This window comes from Wyeomyia smithii, chromosome 1 (assembly GCF_029784165.1).
Source record: "Wyeomyia smithii strain HCP4-BCI-WySm-NY-G18 chromosome 1, ASM2978416v1, whole genome shotgun sequence".
Taxonomy (NCBI): domain Eukaryota; kingdom Metazoa; phylum Arthropoda; class Insecta; order Diptera; family Culicidae; genus Wyeomyia; species Wyeomyia smithii.
The window spans coordinates 31348182-31360827 of NC_073694.1; the positions used below are offsets into that span (position 1 = coordinate 31348182).

Consider the following 12646-nt stretch of genomic DNA (forward strand, 5'->3'; position numbering starts at 1 on the left):
GAAAGCAACGCAAGACAATCATTCGTCCCTTTGGCACGGCGGAAGCCAAATTGAGTTTCTGATAGTAGACCATTTGATTCGACCCAGTGGTCTAAACGACGGAGTATCATTTTTTCCATCAATTTCCGGATACAGGATAGCATTGCAATCGGCCTATAAGAGTTGTGATTAGAAGCTGGTTTCCCTGGTTTTTGGATGGCGATCACCTTCACTTGCCTCCAATCCTGCGGTACAATGTTTTGCTCCAGGAACTTATTGAACAAGTTCAACAAGCGCCTCTTGGCATTGCCGGGTAGATTCTTCAACAAGTTGAATTTGATTCTATCTAATCCAGGCGCGTTATTGTTACAGGACAGGAGGGCAACTGAAAGTTCTGCCATCGTAAAAGGTGATTCTATCGCGTCGTGGCCCGGAGACGCATCGCGAACAATATTTTGCTCAGGAACAGAGTCCGGACATACTTTCCTGGCAAAATCAAATATCCACCTACTTGAAGACTCCTCGCTTTCGTTGACCGTTACGCGATTCCGCATTCTTCGGGCTGTGTTCCAAAGAGTGCTCATCGATGTCTCCCTCGACGTCTCGTTCACGAACCGACGCCAATATCCACGTTTCTTTGCTTTAGCCAAGCTTTTAAGCTTGGTATCAAGCTCCGAATACCGTAAATAGTCGCCAGGTATACCTCCCGTCTGGTAGGCCTTAAACGCGTCGGATCTTTGCGTGTAGACATCGGAGCACTCTTGGTCCCACCACGGAGTGGGAGGCCGTTCTTTGATCGTTACGCCGGGATATTTCTTCGTTTGGGCTTGCAACGCGGCGTCGAGAATCAAGCCCGCGAGGAGGTTGTATTCTTCAAGTGGTGAATGATGTTGAATCGACTCGACCGCTTTTGAAATCATTTCCTCGTATAACTTCCAATCGACATTTCGTGTGAGGTCATACGGAATGTCAATTGGTCGCATGCGAGTGGACCCGTTAGTAATTGAAATAAGAATAGGCAGATGGTCGCTACCGTGAGGATCGAGGATTACCTTCCATGTGCAATCCAACCGTAGCGACGTCGAACATAAGGATAGATCCAAAGCGCTTGGGCGCGCTGGAGGTTTCGGGATACGTGTCATTTCACCGTTGTTTAAAATAGTCATGTCGAAGTCATCGCAAAGGTTATAGATTAAAGAGGAGCGGTTATCATTGTATGGGGAACCCCAAGCCACGCCATGAGAGTTGAAGTCTTCCAAAATCAAACGTGGCGAGGGAAGAAGTTCTATTAAATCAAAGAGCAGCCGTTGCCCAACCTGTGCTCTGGGGGGAATATATATTGAGGCAATACAAAGCTCTTTACCTTGTATTGTCATTTGACATGCGACAACTTCGATGCCTGGAATCGAGGGGAGGTTAATACGATAGAAAGAATAGCACTTTTTAATCCCTAAAAGTACTCCTCCATATGGGGTGTCTCGATCAAGGCGAATAATATTAAAATCATGGAAGTTGAGATCAATATTTGAAGTAAGCCAAGTTTCACAAAGGGAAAATGCATCGCATTTGTTTTTATTTATCAAAACTTTAAACGAATCAATTTTTGGTAAAATACTTCTACAATTCCACTGTAAGACAGAGATAGAATCCTTCATATACGCAGTTGAATTAGGCATCGAAGGATACAATCGCTGCAAGGAGAGGCCATTGGGCAGTCAACTGCTTCAAAAATGATCTAACTGTTGGGAGGAATGCTGTAAGAAAAATTTTAATTGGATCGGGTACATTGAAAGTTTCAAAAATCCAGTCCACAATGTCAGAAAATTTCACTAATCCAGAGTTTGTTTCATCAACTGGGAGTGTAAAAGGAGCAACTGGGGTTTTAGATGTTCCTGGCAGTGCTGGGAACTCCTTCTGGGACTTTAAATTTGCCAGCCCAGGAGGAGTTTGCTTCGGTTTTTCCGCAGCACTGTTTGGTTTGTTTGTAACCTTCATTTCACTTTGAGAAATCTTAGGACCTTTTCTGGGAAGTTTAGGAGAGGAAACACTTTTCCTCTTTCTAGACTCCCCAGGATTGGCGTAAGATGCTCCCGCTGGTGAATCGTCAGAATCGGTTTCCTCAGAGGGCAACAGATCGAAGGGGTTCGAAGTAACGGGAGAAGTGGTAACGGTCTTCTTCAGCATGTCAGCGTAGGAACGCTTTGAACGCTCTTTGAGAGACCGTTTTATTTTATCCCTGCGCTGCATGTACACCGCACATGTCGAGAGCTCATGCAGATTTTCTCCGCAGTGAATACACTTTTCAGCGTTAACACTGCAAGAATCTTCCGCATGAGACTCCCCACACTTGCCACAACGTGCCTTATTGCAGCAGTAGGCGGCTGTATGGCCTAACTGCTTGCAATTCAGGCAGTTCATGACGCGGGGCACGTAGAGCCTCACAGGGAGACGAACCCGGTGGATCGAGACGTGGCTTGGTAGTGCAGACCCGGCGAACGTAACTCGAAACGAGTCTGACGGAGTGTATACTGTTTTGCCACCGATGATCGATGCTGACCGCAATTGCTTGCAGTCGAGCACCTTTACTTCGGGACACGTTTTGTTCTTAAAGCACCCTTTGGCACTTTGCAGTATACACTCGACGGACAGACTCGAATCGGTTATGACACCGTCGATCTCCACGTCTCGTGCGGGTATGTAAACGCGATACTCGCGTGTGAAGAGCTCAGAGCAAGCTATATCGTTGGCCTCTTTCAGGTTACCGACCACGACACGGAGCTTGTTAGGCCGGACCTTGGAAATTTCGGTCACACCCTTGTACTCCTTCGTCAGGTCTTTAGAAATCTGCAAGAGGTTCAACTTTTTCGATTTCGGTCCTGCCTTTGGCCGAAAATAAACAGTATAGCTGCCCTGGGCTCCGTCTGGGTAAAGCCTGGGGCGAGGGGGGACTGAAGAATGAACAGGGGAGGGGGTAACAGAAGGGTCAGGGTCAGAGGGGTTCGGGGATGGTGGCGCGGGAGGCGAGGGATCTACATCCATCTTAAGTCTAGCGCACTAGCGCTGACAAGAACACGTACCTTTTTATTTCTCCCTTCCAGTAAGGTTGGTTGTCCGATCGTTCAAAGTAGCAGCCGTTACAGCCAGCAGCACCAATACAGCAGCACCAAACAGCCACCAGCAGCGAGCCAGGTGTGAGATCACTCCACACAGCGATACGACTCGCTGACACTGATGGCTTCTTCTTTTTCCTCGTTTGTGTCTCGTCCACTGCTGTAGCACAATCCAGCCAGCAGCCAAATCGGCTTACGCACCAGCTGGCAGTCACGATGCGAAACAGTTGCACAAAGGAACGACCTTGAACCCGGATTTATTTCACTCGACCAGGCAAACAATGCCAACACTTGTTCACACGTCTTTTGTTTTATACTCTATCGGACCGATCACCAAACACGTCCAGTACTGATGCGTGTTCGGCACAGAATGCTAGGTTGATCTTTGATGAGACCTTTCACTCTTGGTGTCATATGTAAAAAATATGCATCTTTTCAGTTAAATACTGAACAAAACGATTTCGATCTTTAATTGTTTCGGCGAATAAGCGGCATTCGCCTCTACGGCCAATTTGATAGTTGACTTTAACGTCAGAAACAAAATAATAAAATATTAAATATTGAACAAATTTTCGCTGCAAACGCTACAAGTGTCAGAGAGAGAGAGATTTTTTTCCCATCTTGTCATTTCAGCTGACTCGAAAAAAGTTAAAAAAAAAACAAGTGTTAAATTTGAAATTGGTAGTCTTGAAAAATTCTGATGTTTAAACTAACCGAACAGGTAGTCTTTAAAAGACGCACAGATACAAACCAAAAATTTCAAAGCTATAGGCAGTCAATGACTAACTCACAAATAACCGAAAATACTGTCAACTGCCGACCGTCAAACCGCACTCGTTAAATGTTTTAAGTATACTGTTGAGTATTTCATGATTTTTTTTCTTAAATATTTATGAATTTTAAACGTTTCAAATTTTTAGATGTAGGTATTTCAAATATTTTTGTCATATATTAATACAAAATTCTGTTGAAAACCGATAAATCTACCAGAAATCAATACTAAATGTTATGTAAAAGGAGTTTTCGGATTCAGTAAAGTTACCATTCTCTGCAGGTTTCTTCAAAGAAATAAAAACCCAGCTTAGTTGTGGTTGATTTTACCTTCAATATGCAAATGCGAATATGCGTCTACTTTTATTTACAACTTTGTATATCCTTCTATCACTAACAATAGCAACTACTGTATAGGGGCTTAATTTTTCTTCTTCTAAAAATTCAGTAAGACAATTTTCAGAGAACAATCTGAGCTATGTGACAGTTCGGTTTTGACAAATAAGCGGTGGTGGGGGACACGGGTTCGCAAATCGTTTGCCAAAGTTCCGTTCGGATGCTCAATTCAGAGAGCTTGTTTATCAGGAATGCTTCGCTACCCGTTCCAAACAAGCTCTCCCCAGCCTGTTTCATTTTGATTTATTATTAATGCATCCCTGGTGGAACTTGAGTAGATGATTTAATCCGTCCAGAAATAAGGATAAAATATGTTATCGCCTTAGTTTTCCGATGGGAGCGATAACTGAAATTGTCGTCGGTAGTCCATTGGTCTGCTAAAATAGGAGGCTTCTGGTAGATTGCGGCCAAGGCGCGGGGTGTAAACTTCATTGCCTGTTAGGGTAAATAATAATTCGAAATATTTTAGTTAAAGCGGAATGCTTCTGGATCATAGACGATAAACGAAAATAAACATTCGATTTTTATCGATTTCGTTCGCCTCGTGCTTCATCCCATGCACATCAAGTAGAGAGTAAGGTTCAGAGTTTCGGTTCCGACACACTAATTTCGTCATCTCATTGTACACGAAGATTTGTTATAAGAAAATAATAACAAAACAGGGTTAAAGATTTCATCCAACATTGAACAATGATTCACCTGTATTTATAATTGTTCACCTTTGATCTCGCTGGCAGCCGCGTTGGCACGTTTACCTAACCGGGGACCGAACCACATTCCGCTGCTAGAGCCGGAATTTCCGGCACGTTTCTGCTGCATCGACACGGGCCAGTAACGAGCAGCCAGGCTCGGTCCCGAGCGTCCCACCCGTGGAAATGGAACCAATCCTTGTCGTTTATATTCTCGAATAGGATAGTCTCCTGAAATGAACAAACAAAAATAGCAGTTATGATTGTCATCAGCCCGACTAATCCTCCTTTACACAGAGCCTTACTATAATCATCGGCCAGCTCGACAGGAAGTGCAGCGTCTCCCCACTCCACTAGCTCTGGATCGGATCGCCCGACTCGTGGAAATGCAAATAAGCCTACAGTGGGTCCCCGCTTGTGGCGCCCATCACTGGAGCCGTCCAGTTCTGCTGGAGTCGCTCAAGGCCAGGAGAGATATTGTTTGAGGAACGAGTAAAAAAAGAGGACGTGTCAATTGAAAGGAAACAACACACTGATTAAAAGTTTTAAACCATCTTTACTCTGAGCATTATGAGACTGGCGAGAGAAAATGACTGATCTTCGCCCGTGGTAAGCCGGGCTTGTGGTTCTTGATCAACTTGACATCGCAGGGACAAACAGAGTGGGAAACATAATTGATGAAGACTTCTGTCGTTATGATGCAGATGCCAGTGGCGATACTCGGTCGGCTAATTGTACTTCGTGTGCTACCTTTGGATTATTATTTTTCGCTTGATAGAAGTTTGATTGCGACTGTGGTTTGAACGGAAACATTACTCCAAGGTTCAAGTTTGCGAAAGATTTAATTCTACATTCTGTAGCAACATTAGATTGAACTACTTTTCATTTGAGAACAGTTGACAATAAGTTTTTCGATTCTTTTTAATGCTAATTCAGCATAAAGGCAAACCGTATAAAGAACAAAAGAAATTATTACTTGATGTGCCAAAAATTGGAGCTCTTAAATCTTTTTATATAAAGAGTCCAACAGAATATAACAATAAACCAAGTGTTTAATGAGTGAATTCAGATAATCCGAATTCAGAATTTGCAGTTTGTTAGGCACTGAACAATATCGTGGTGAAATCATAGTATAAAACTAGCTGTTAATCAAAAAATAAATTAGAACTAACAGAGACATGGAATTGAAACTAACGGAAACTTCAAACCCAAAGTGGTATTAGAATGTACACAACTTCAAAGCGATTCTTCAATATTTATTATTATTTAGATTTCAAGATACTCGCTTAAAGTCAATGATTATTTTAAAGACAAATTAAAACTGATAGCGAAATGATTCCCAATTAAACTCTTAATTGCTGAACAGTTTAAAGGAATATTGAAAACCAAAAATATAAATTGTCCTAATTCACAATCAGAATTGTTGAAAACTAATGAAAAAATGTACGTTGGTTTCAATCGCCAAATAAATAATAACACTGGTCGACAAAAGCAAAAAAATTACTCTAAAGCTCAAAATAGTTGCTATAAAAAGATTATAGCTTTTTAACCCCTAGTGCATGCAGAAGTGAGTCAAAATTCCGCGGAATAATTGCTCGCCACGTTTGTCGCTTTTACGTCGGCTTATGAGAAAACTCATTCAAGTCACTGAAAAAGTTATCTTCGTTAGAGGCACCAAAATTCACAGGAATGGTTAAAAAGTGATAATCTTTCATTTTTTCTAGTAGGAGCTCCCTGGAAAAACCTGTGTTTAGCAGTGTAATCAAATCTGTCTGAAAGAGGAAATAGATCTTAGTGAAAATAGCAATTTATGAAAAAAAAGTTGAAGAGGTTGTACATGAGATACGACTGCAAGGTTAACTTAGAATTACGACAGCCTGTCTTATGTCAATGTATTTCTTGCAATAGGATGGAGAATATACTGGATTGGAATTAATAAATTTGATAGTCAGAAGCGGTAAATTTTTCAACACTCTCCAACTCTAAGATTACGATCTTGTATCAATAAGATAGTAAATTTTATAATTTTTTCTAAGCACAAGTAAAATAACTAACTGATAATAATGTGGCAGGTCTGAAAAGGTTCAAGGGAGTAACAAGGGTAAATTCATGGCCTAAATTTATTCCGGTTCCGGAAATTATTATTATTTCCCAGAAATCGGACGTCACTATCTTGAACATCAAAATGGTGTCTGGAGCAGGCATGCCAATGCACACTGGGCCAGGAATGGAATCTAGCGGAACGAAATTATTAGCGCTCTCAGGGCTTGACTAATCGGCTCCCGATTTTCTACAAAGTTTCTTGGTATAGTTAGGGTTTCATTTTGGATGTTTAAATTAGTTTGGAATTTAGCCGCGAAGATGGCGTTGCGATGCCAACTTCTTTCCCTTACACGCTAGAGCTTTGTGGTTTTCGACAAAGTTGTAGATCTCTAAATCATATGAAACTTTATGAAATATACAAAATTTCTAACTCTTCAAGTTTCAGAGATCTATGAGTTTTTTATGAAATTTGTCTAAATTTCACGTTTTATTGTGATAATTTTAGAGTTCACTCGAGTTAATTTTTTACAAATTTTTGCTCGATAGAAATTGAATAATTACGTCGTTTTCTTCCGAGTACAGAAGTTTTTGAAGTACTCAAGTGAAAATATTACACAAAAAAATTTTGAAAAAAATACATAATTTTGTGAATTACATATCGCATAGGTTAGCAAGTATTAGCAAACCATGATTTTTGCTAAAAATTGTCCATCAAAAAATCTTTATTTTCTGAAATTTTGAAAGATGTGTTTTTCGTGTTTTTGTGATATTTTAAGTTTGAATATAACCATAGGTTTCATCTAAAAATACAATTGCTATGTATTTATTGCATGGAATACACGGTCCAGTTCTCTGATACTCTATCCAACCTATTCGCAGTCTTCAGCAAAGTTTCTCAGTGTAATGAGAACTTCAACTTGGCGTTCAGTTTAGTTCGCGATTTGGCCGCAGAGATGGCGCTTCGACACCAACTTTTTATTCTTACACGCTAGAGCTAGAGGAAATTTTATGTGAATTTGTACAAGAAACAAAATTTCTGTCTCTAATTTTTTTTGGAAACCTGTCACGCTCTCGGATGTCATCAAAAAAACGCCATCGCTCGAATTCGGATATACATATATTAGGTGGTTTTCGGCCATTTTAGGCCCTTTTCCAGTAACACCTAGAACTTCAAAATGGTGTTTGGGGTCGATTTTTGGCTTTTGGATATCATGCCGTTTCCGAATATACTTGTATTGGATGGTATTTGGCCTTGTTTTCAGCTCTAAAAGCAAAACAGGGCTGTACGTTTTTTATTAGTACAATAGTTAGCACAATAAAGTCACCATTTGCCGCATTTTTGTGGACGTTTAGCTAATTTCCCAAAACTTAAAATTTGACAATTTTCGTGACGCTCTCGATGTTTTCGGCATTTCAATTTGCACCTCTATTCCTCAATACATTAATATATAATTCTACGTCAAAATGCTAAACCGAAGGTTATGAAAAACCGTAAAAATTTTCCTAAATCACCATGAAGTTACTATGAAAAATGTTTCTAAATGCCAGAAAAGGCAAACACGGATAATGTTGCCAAAAAAAAAAAGTAGGGAAGGTCCCTACATCAGGTTCTAAATCGTGAAAAAAGTTTGTCAAAACCAAAAAAGAGACTGATACCAAATTAGGCTCAGAACCACTGAAAAACGTGTCTGAAAACTAGAAAAAGTCGAATTGAAAAATTGCCTAGTTGAGCTCAGGATTGCTGAAAACGTCTCTTAACATCAGGTTCGGAATGATAATAAATACTTGAAAAAGTTATCAATCGATGAAAACGCTTCTAAAATGCAAAGTAGGGATTGATCCCGAATCAACACGACTAAAACGGTAAAGAAGGCTTAATAATTAGGCTCAGATTCGAAAACAAAAAATCGATGTCGGAATATGGGAAAAACCCGAACTTTGGGCCTAAAATTGAGCTTGGAATCACCGCAAAACGCTAAGACCAAAAAAAAAAAAAAGAGGAAAAAATATATCCTAAGTTAGGCCTAAGACTGGAAATATTTTGAAAGTATCTTCGAATTACTGGAAAATATCTCCACCCAAAATTTGAAAAAAATAGGAAATGATACCGAATTAATTTTGAGAAATAATCACACAAAAAATAATGCCAAACTAATCCAATAACCGTTAAAATGGTTTCGAAATTGTTGGTAAGAAATGAAAACAGTTGAAGAGGTTTTTCTAAGACACAACCGCAAGGTTGACGTGTAATTACGACAGCCTGTCTTATGTCAATGTATTTTATGCAATAGGTTTAGGAATATGATCGATATGCTCTGATGTTAACCCTTTTGAAAGAAAGATGAAAAGAAATTGTGTTACACACATTGTGTTGTGGAATCATTTGATTGTAAAGTAGTTAAGATTTTATTGCCACTCACGCCTATTGTTATATTCTGCTGTCTATTTGCTAGCTGTTATGAAGAAGCATAATAATTTTCAATGAATGATGAAATTTCAATTTTGTGCATGCTGTAAAAAATGTAGAAAATCGGTTGGAAGCTGTATGAGTTTTAAACATTTGAAAGGGGACAATTTTCGTAACGCTCCCGTTGTTTTTTTGCCGTAAGACGTAATTTTTCGTCACAAATTTAACGGGCAATTTGATTACAAACATCGCATTACAAAAACAACATTGCAAAATTTGATTACATTTTGGGTGTTGTCAAAATACGGCAGCATTTATTCCCGCTGCAGCCACCGCTGCTACTATCCGCTGCAGGTACTACAATAACCCGCTGCTACTTAGTTGGGACCGTGCTAGTGGCCATCCACTAGTGAACTGATTGGTTTGGGCAGAAGAAGATTCCTATAGTTCTAAATTCATTCCCGACTAACTAAATATAACATTCTATCGACCGGGAGAAAATAATCCTGAATTAGGCTCAGAATCGCAAAAAAGCTTCTCAAGAATAAAATGAAAAACTATAAATTTATATACCAAAAAAAAAAATGAAAAACCATAAATTTCTATAAAACTAAACCAAATTAGACCTAAAATTGCCAAAAAAGGAAAAAAAATATAAAATAATCATAAAAGCGCCGTATATGGCCAACCAGGATTTTTTCCACATTAAATACAGTATGGTTGATAACGCTCCTGGAAAGCAAAACAACAAATGCTTCCGGAAAAAAATTAGAATTATTCAGAAACACCTGAAAGGCGAATTAAGCTCAAAACTTTGCAAACGCTCAAAACAAATCTAAAGAAATGATTTTGAATCTAGCTCAGATTGAGGGCAAAACAGATAGCTTGTCTGCAAGGTCACGACCGCAAGTTTGACGTAGAACTAAAAATCAAATCGCTGCTGCTATAACTATTGTTATTTGCTGGTGCTGAAATTTGTCCGACGCTTGCAACATCTAAAAGTAAAATGATTTGTTCCGCAGAAGCAAGCTCTCATATAACCCAAAGAGTGCGTTCCTAGGTTACTAGGTATAGGGAAAGCAAGCATGAAGCCACCAATCAGGGGTAGAAATCGACGTTTCGACAAGGCTTTACAATTTTCAATAAAACAATAGTTTGAATAATCAAATAGTTTGCTACATTTGGACAGATACATAGATGATTTTTCAATCGATTGCTGCAAGAACGAAGGAAATACTTTGACAGTTAACCGACTTATAAGCATTTGAAATTCGATATACTTTTCCACCTTTTCCGTTATCTCGTCTTTTCCGTTTTTAGATCCGTGTAACCGAACTTTCCGAGAGACGTAGTTCTACGCCAAATATAGCAGAGACCTGACTACAACAGAAAATGTTCCTAAATTGAGTTCAAAATCGCTGAAAACGCTTGAAAAGGCTAAAATTGGAATAGAAATTGGTCCTAAATTCGATTCTCACCGACCGCTTCTCAGTACCGAAAAAAATAAAATAGAAATAGAAAATGGTTCAAAATTGAGCTTATGCCGATGACATAGTAAGTAAACGGTTTGTTTGACCGGAATGACGTCTTTGGCAAAGTTGTAGATAAAAATTTCAAATTTAAACTAACATACACTCTTAAAAAATATGTTTATTTTGAAATAAAGTTGAAAGAAAAATTAAAAAAAAATATCTAAAAAAGTTAAATTTTTTTAAAATTTGATTTTTTCTATAAAAACTATAAAATATATTACCTAAACATTGAGGACTGTCCGGTAATGGATTGCAAGGACAAAATCCTATCTACAACTTTGCCAAAGACGTCACATCGATCAAACAAACCGTTTTGGCTCTGTAAATATTTGTAATCATCAATACCTTCCCAAAATAGCATTTTGAACCTTTTTTTAAAAAAAGAGTCGTGTCCCAAAAAATTCAACCAACAGCACAAAATGGCATCTTTGGCCCATAAAAAACGCCTTCTATCTAGTTCACAATCGCTGAAAAACGCCTCAGGAGCTCAGGAAAACCCTTAAACCAACTGATCCAATATTGAGTTCAGGACATCTGAAAACCGCTTCGTAGGGTCAAACGCTACAATAACTTAATTGCTTTGCTACTTAGGTAAAGATCTGACACTGAAAAACTCTTTTGATCCGCACCAGCGTTGTACCAGGAAACTGATTCCAATTGCACTATTGAAATAGGTAAAATAAGTCGGCAAAAATATCAAATATTCTTAATTGTGAATTTTTCTAGGTGAAAAATGTATATTTTCAAAACTCAAGAAAATTTTACTGATTGTTTTTCAATAAGCGAAAAATCACAATTGTATTTCAATAAGCTTAAAATCACAATCCAATTTTTGGCGTGATATTTAAAAATTTTTTACTTCGTTTAATTTTTTCCCCTTCAAAAACAATCCTCTTAAACCGGTTAAAACAATTTTTCGAGACCGATTAAACAGTTGGAAACTGGGTTCATAAGAAAACTTTCAGTTGAAAATTTTGGACACTATACTATCTCTTATCTACTTGAACTGTTTATACAATTATAGTTTTACACCATACGAAAACAGGACGGCTTGTCGAAATAACCACAATAAAGCTAACACTTCGTAGGAGAACAGTTTAAATTTCCACACACTCGCCCACATAACCGGATGCAACTTTCTATTTCATACTCGTATGTAATTATCCAGCGCAATTCCGGCACGGAGGTCCGCCGATTATTCCGATAAATTGCACCAATTTTCCGCGCTTCACTCACCATCGCCGTGGCAGAACTTGGCCGTCGAAAGCACAACCAGAAACAGCGAAACATACGCGAGCATTTTTAATTGCGACACCGGAAGCATTTTGGTTTCTTCTGTTCTGTAACACTTAGTTTTGGACCAGGTAGTGATCCTTCTCGAGCTCCGTGTAGGCCAATCAGTTCAGGGTGCTTGGCCAGATAACGTGCAACTAACGCAAATCGAATGATACCGCTGAAACAGCGGCTCTCACCTTATATATGAACCGTTTAGTTCCGAGAAGGATTTGCTGCCGTGTCCTGCGAAGCGGGAAACCAAGCGCATGTCTGCTTTCTTCGAGCGCGCTTCTAATGCGTGTTTTGTTTGCTGGTCAAATTGTTCCCGGATGCAGGGTGTGGGAGGTGGTGGACTACCCAACACCCACCGATGGGAAAGCAGAGATGTGACCAATCTCAGTAACAGCAACGAGCAAACAGGTGATGAGGATCCTTTGACACTTA

At 39.2% G+C, this 12646-nt stretch overlaps 1 protein-coding gene across 3 annotated transcripts; it reads right to left on the reverse strand.

The window, feature by feature from the left end:
• Positions 1 to 4174: 4174 nt before the first annotated feature.
• LOC129724894 (cardio acceleratory peptide 2b) lies at positions 4175 to 12387 on the reverse strand. Of its 3 annotated transcripts, none has more exons than XM_055680182.1 (4): positions 12164 to 12387; positions 5251 to 5391; positions 4976 to 5176; positions 4175 to 4691 (listed from the first exon to the last, which is right to left on the reverse strand). In XM_055680182.1, exons 1-4 carry the CDS (start codon positions 12249 to 12251, stop codon positions 4579 to 4581), a joined length of 543 nt encoding a protein of 180 aa, XP_055536157.1. In that variant the 5' UTR covers positions 12252 to 12387; the 3' UTR covers positions 4175 to 4578. The 3 variants fall into 3 exon arrangements, with proteins under 3 accessions (XP_055536157.1, XP_055536151.1, XP_055536164.1); XM_055680176.1 differs by having other exon boundaries at positions 5251 to 5394; XM_055680189.1 differs by having other exon boundaries at positions 4556 to 4691; positions 4956 to 5176; positions 5251 to 5394.
• Between the last annotated feature and the right edge of the window lie 259 nt (positions 12388 to 12646).

Coding starts and splice junctions, on each gene's coding strand:
- LOC129724894 (XM_055680176.1), bottom strand. CDS start 12,251: ATGCTTCCGGTGTCGCAATTAAAAATGCTCGCGTATGTTTCGCTGTTT. Junction 5,395..12,163: donor CAAGTTCTGCCACGGCGATG/GTGAGTGAAGCG, acceptor GAGCGACTCCAG/CAGAACTGGACGGCTCCAGT. Junction 5,177..5,250: donor CGAGCTGGCCGATGATTATA/GTAAGGCTCTGT, acceptor TGTTCATTTCAG/GAGACTATCCTATTCGAGAA.